Source organism: Molossus molossus, unplaced genomic scaffold, assembly GCF_014108415.1.
Source record: "Molossus molossus isolate mMolMol1 unplaced genomic scaffold, mMolMol1.p scaffold_m16_p_5, whole genome shotgun sequence".
Lineage (NCBI taxonomy): Eukaryota > Metazoa > Chordata > Mammalia > Chiroptera > Molossidae > Molossus > Molossus molossus.
Genome location: NW_023425388.1, coordinates 66,094,442 through 66,100,441, shown reverse-complemented (window position 1 = coordinate 66,100,441; position 6,000 = coordinate 66,094,442). Strand labels below are relative to the sequence as shown.

The window sequence follows — 6,000 nt, the reverse complement described above, 5'->3', positions numbered from 1 at the left end:
ACAGGGCCTCTTCTACCCCAACAGAGACTGCCAGTGTGTGCTCCCCGCGTCCCAAATGGTACCACGGGCAGAGTCAAAGGGATGGACCACAGGACCAGAAGACTAGGTCGCCTTGGCCGCAGGGAAACCCGACTGTCTTGGGGTTATGGTGAGGTGCCACAAGGGCGGAAAGCGTGAACAAACTGCCGTAGGGGTGGCCGTAAGCTGGTCTGGCCAGAAGCTGGAACCCAGGGGTGGTCCTGTTTATAACTTTTAGCAGAAACAAAATTGCACCCCCTGCCAAGAATGGGACACCCATGGATGTACGAAACTTCTCTTCATAGCAGATGTGCCACCGAAGGGCCAGTTTGATAGGTCACACACAGTCCACAGAGCTGCTTCTGCCGACCTTTTCCTTCCATCTCTCCACCTGTCTCCACCAGCCATCCAGCTGCTACACAGTAAGAGTTTTGTAGAATACAGGCTCACCAGGACAGGAAGGCTTCTAAGCTCATTTAGCACCTTTTATCTAAAAAGTATCTTTTATGGCCACTCAACTGGAGTCTTTTTCAGGAATGCCGTGAGGTAGTAACAAGACAGGCAGTGCCCAAGAAGTGCTCAAGGTAACACAGTACTCAAGTGAGCAGAGCTGAACCATGGTAAGGGCCAGTCAAATACAGGGTGCTGCTGTGTTCCCCGAAGGTCAGGACTGGCCTTCCTCCTGGGGGCCTTGGTATGGCTTGTGCTGGACGGACCTCTCTATCCAGACCTGCTCTGCTGAGTTTCACACCAGTGTGGGTTTCAAGTCATCTTTGAAGTTCACGATGGGCTTCGAGCGGGCCCACAGCTTTTCCCAGGAAGCCAGCCCTGCAGTGTGCTCAGGGTCTGGGTCTGACGAGCCACTGTCACTGGAATCAGAGGAACTCTGGAAGCAGATTTCACAGTAGGGCCGGTGGCAGTGGCAGAAGAACTCGTCTGAGCTGCTGGACTCAGTGTCAAGGTAGTTGCATGGAGAAGAAAGGGAGGGACAGCCTGGGGACCCCGGGGACTGCAGCTGTCGCTGCTCAGGCAGATCTGGTGAGTCTCTGGATAGGCGTGGGCCAGTGCGACACTGTACCCGGCTAGGACCAGAAGGCTGGAGAGGAAAGGCTGCACGGCTTCTTCCAGCCCCCTGGGGCTCTGCCTGGCATTGTTGGCTGTCCTCCAGGGTGCCTGGCTTGCCTTGAGGATCTGGGAGTAGTGAAGGCTTCTTGGAAGAAGGTACCCTGGCATCAGCAGTTTGAGGGTCCAAGCAGAGGCTGTCCTTGTTCTGCACATTTAGTCCACTTTTTGTGCCAGATACAGTCCTATTTGCCTGATGCCCCACATATGCGGGTACAGAGCCCAGAAAGTGTGCGCGAGCCCGCTGTGCTGCCCGCCTTCTCCTCACGAGGTATGGGCTGAAGCCCAGCTCCTTGGAGAGGGGCATCTTCTGGGCACTGTGGGCAGCACCGCTCTTCCAGGGCTGCTGGGGACAGGACCGGGAAGAGGTGAGGGGAGCCTCAGGGCCCAGGCCCAGATCTTGTAGGACTTCCTGAAGCTTCTCCCTGATCACTGAATTGACCCTTGACAGTTGCTTCTGGGGCTCCCCTGAGTTCTCCAGCTGCCCCTGTCTCTGGGGAGCAGAGCCTTCTTCACCTGGTGTGTGACTCAAGTGGGGGACCATAGGCACCTGGTCTCTCCTTTCTGTACCCTGGCTTGGCTTAGCCTGTTGTTTCTGGCTGTAGCCTAAATTTAAATGATCAGAAAAGTCTTTCAAGTCAGGCATCTCTTTCTGCCCCAGGGAGGTGGCAGTGTCCTTCCCAAGCCCCTCAAGGCTTTGCACACTTGAGGAGGGCACTGAGGTACTCTGGGAGTCCTGGGCAGCCACACTGGTGTCCTTTGGAGAGTCAGAGGGGCATTCTGAATGCCTCTGAGTTGCCAGGCCTTGCACAGGGGCTGCAGCCTGACCATCCCTGCTGTGGGAAGAGGCAGGGAGGACAGCCCACTCCGGGGGGTCATAGGTACACTCAGCTGACATCAGTCTTACTAGCTTCTCTTTGGCGCTGTTTACTTGTTCCTGCAGGCTTTCAATCACAGCATTTTTCTGTAAGACAAAAGCAAAACCATCAACAAAAGATGCCACAGAGGACGTTCACGCCGTTTCCCGTGGTGGAGAAAGTGTGGCGCCAGAAGACCTTGCCTGAGATCCCAGCGCTTCGGTGTGCCAGCTGGTGACCTTAGGCTTCAAGGAGGCACCTCCGCAAAGTGCGAACACGTGATGTGCACACAGCTCAGTGCAATAACTGACGCGTGGTGCTCAGTAGGTCAGCCACGACTCATTGTGTGATCTAATGTCCTCCTCGGTCCCCGCTCTGTGGCGTTCTCTGGGAGATGGGAGTTTGGAGGAGACACAGCTTGCTGCTTGCTGGCTGCCACACACCCTCAGAACAGAGGGTCAGGCCGCTCTGCAGACACAAGTCTGAATGATGGCCCAACTCTGGGTTTATGACACCTTTGCAAAATACAGACAAATTTGAGGCATATCTCAAGGGGATGATTGAATGGGGAAACAAGTATTTTGCCTCTTGCTAATTAGACTAGAAAATGGAGATAGAAGAGTGGAGATTCCTGGGCCAACGAGATAAGGCTGAGCCAGGAGGGGCCAACGAGAATCTCAGGTTGGCTGGACTTGGGGTGGAAGGTGAAAGCTACCGTGTGGCACTATCGGTTACTGGTAGCTCCTAAAGAAGTGCAGGGATTGGAATTATTGAAGAAGTGTTTGTTTTGTTTTAACACAGGATTGTTGGGCCTACGTCTCTGGTAGCTTGATTCGGTAGATCTAGAATGGAGCTCAGAAGATGAGGCTGGGGCAGTTCTGCTGTTGAGCTGCCTACCTGTTGCATAGCTATTAGTTGATAAACAGGCTGGGCCCAGGAGGCCTGGCAAGTGCAAGCTGAAGAGGTATGTCCATAATAACTGAGCTTGTGGGCATGAAGTAGGAGGAAGAATACGGCGGTGGGTGTGACCTGAGCGTCCTCTGGTGCTAAGGGCAGCTGACTCTCTAACTCAGACCTTATGTTCATCTTCTGAAATTTTTGATTATCAAAGGCAGTGAGGCAGGGGAACTCATGGTCTTGGGGCAGACAACCGGGGTCAAGGGTGTAGGGAAGGTAATAACACAAGCATTGTGTTCTAGGGAGTACTTGTCCAAATACCAATATGCTTCTCTTTGTTGCCATCTTCTTTAAAATGTAAGGATAAGCATTATACCCTAGAAATAAAAGGATGTTCTCCTTCTTTAGGATTCCTGGTACAAGTTGACTATGGACCTAACCTGTGGTGCCTTCTCAAGTTGAGATGGGAGAGTTGCCTAGAAGTGACCCTGTCAGAAAGCAGTACTTGAAGTAAACTAGTCCAGCAATAGTCTCTGGCAGCAACCCCAAGGCAGAGCTTCTGCTCCCTATTTATAAGCAGGAAGGTGATTGCTTTGGTATTGGGACTCCCAGTTGTGTCCTGGTTTAGTCTACTTCTTTTATCACCAGGAGAGTCCCAGAGCAGTGAGTAACTTCTGACTAAGTGGAAGGGACTTGCAGCTGAGCACCTGCTTCCTGGTCTCCCTCTTCCTCATCCGCAGAGTGGCAAGGTCGGGGTGTTGCTGGGGAAGTGTAGATGACTCAAGGACTTGCCAGGAGCAGAGTGGATGAGTAACTGGGAGACATTCATTCAGGTTCTTCTTGATACCTGGGTGGTGGCACATAGCTCTTGAGCATCTCATAGTGGTGACTGTGCTGGTTGCCCAGCTGGGACCTCAACCCTCTTCCTCCTCAGCAGCCCCTCCTCATGAAGGGGGGTCCAGGCTGGCTTCAGGAGGCCTTCACTGCCTCACAGAGTTAGGAGGAAGCCACCAACTGCTGACAACTACCTCGACAAGTAAACTCTGAGTGGTGTCTTTTTGTGCCTTAGCCATGAGTCTCTGTGAGTAGAAAAATAGGGTAGATACTGAGTTGGGAGAATACTCTTCTCCCAGCAGACCAAACATCTGAAGTTGGCTGGTGATGGATTTAGAAACAGATTTCTCTTCTTTCAGACCAAAAAGTGGGACGCTGTTTTCACCATGACTGCATACTAATGAGAGGCGTGGTGTGAGCCGCTGCCACGGGGAAGCCAAACTCTGACCTCTCCTGGCAGCTGCATTTAAACGAGCTTATTAATTATTACTTTAGGCACATCTGGGGAAGCAAAACATCCACACGTTGATTAGTTGCCTCCCACATCCACCCCAACTGAGGCTGGGGATCAAATCTGCAACCCAGGTGCATGGTGTGTTTCACAACGTACAGGCCATAAGGCGAAATGGAATCACCTGCTTGTTGCTATGGCTCAAGGAAGATAAAAATAATAGGTGGGCTTTCTCTGCTGCAGAGTGCAGAAGGGAGGTTCTTCAGCTTCTGGGAAGTTCTACCTGCTGGCTTCACACAGCCTGGCAAGTCAGCGATGGGAGCTGCCCGGAACACCTCTGGGGAACCCCTGGCCATAGTGGTGAAAAAGGCAAGAAGGAGAAGATGTATACTGGCTGGTGTTGCTCCGTGGTTAGAGTGTTGGCCTGTACAGCAAAGGGTCATGGGTTTGATTCCCGGTCCAGGGCACGCACCTGGGTTGCAGATTTGATCCCCAGCCTCAGTTGGGGTGGGTGTGGGAGGCAACTAATCAATGTGTCTCTCTCACATCAACGTTTTGCTTTTTAAAAAAATTTTTTTCCTTTGATTTTAGAGAGAGAGGAAGGAAGAGGAAGAGAGAGATAGAAACATCGATGAGAGAGAAAATCGACTGGCGGCCTCCTGCATGCCCCCACTGGGGATCGGGCCCACAACCTGGGCATGTGTCCTGACCAGGAATTGAACCGGTGACCTCCTGGTACATGAGTCAACACTCAACCACTGAGCCTCACTGGCCGGACTCACATCGATGTTTTTTTCTCTCTCTCTCCTCCTCCCTCCCTCCTCTTCACTCTCTCTGAAAATCAATGGAAAAAATATCCTCCGGTAAAGATGATCAAGAACAACAAAAAAGAATAAAAAGACACCCTTCCCAGATCATGGGAAAGTAAGCAGAGGAGGACAAAGTAAGGCTGGCAGAGGGGCTGCACTGGAGGGAGGCTAGAGTCAGGGTTTGTGCTCATATCGAGGCAGGAGAGATACCGTGTTTGTCCACCAGGCAATGCCGGACCCGGGAATTTAGATTCTGTGACCTCTCTAGGCCTGCTACGGAGCCCTGGGGTGGCTGCTGGTTCTCAGGCCTTTTCTGGTGTACCAGGTGTAGGGTGTTGGGGAGAGGCCAACTTTTTACTGCCTGTGCATCTGCTCCCTATTAGGGCCCCTCCTCTGCAGACTCCAGGCATCGTTTTTGGATAGAGCAGATACAGTCACTGCGTGGGAAACAGGGTGGTTAGTGTGGCAGAAGTACAAACAGCACGTCATAAATTACCATAAGGCTAAAGAGTCAGGCCACTTGGCTGTTCCAACATTAGCTGATTGTGAATGAAAACCATCCTGGCTGTTCTCGCCAAGTTTCTGGCCTTCTGCTGAGCTAAAAAAAAAAAAAATGCTTCTTTGAAGACTTCACAGAGTATCAAAGGCAATGCTACTCCCTTGCCAGGTGGGGAGAAATCTGGCTTTGAAATAAGGTCCTGAATGCTTCCTAAACAGTACAGAAATAGAGCAGTAGTACTCTGATTTTTTGAAAAGGTCCAGACTGAGGCTGTGGTGCGGGAGGCTAGAGGGGCCCAGGCAGGGGCCCAGGGAAGGCCCAGCCCTTCACTGGCTGTGTTTCTAAGGTTCCCATCACACAGTCCTCTCGCACAGGGATCCCTGATACACCCATGTGTCAGTCCAATAGCAGTAAAACAGTTTCTTAAATAACACCTACTCAGGTATGTCCTGTACTGAAGAAAACATGGAATATAATTTAGTGTGAAAATACTAATTCTTCTGAGCCGCATGC

General features: G+C 51.7%; 1 protein-coding gene across 2 annotated transcripts in view; it reads right to left on the bottom strand.

The window, feature by feature from the left end:
• Window positions 1–763: 763 nt before the first annotated feature.
• The window catches only part of GPR156 (G protein-coupled receptor 156), a 72,253-nt gene continuing 67,016 nt past the window's right edge, over window positions 764–6,000 (bottom strand). For both annotated transcript variants that reach the window (XM_036243677.1, XM_036243678.1), the window contains exon 9: window positions 764–2,104. In XM_036243677.1, coding sequence (XP_036099570.1) covers window positions 764–2,104 — 1,341 coding nt within the window. The remainder of the gene's footprint in view (window positions 2,105–6,000) is intronic.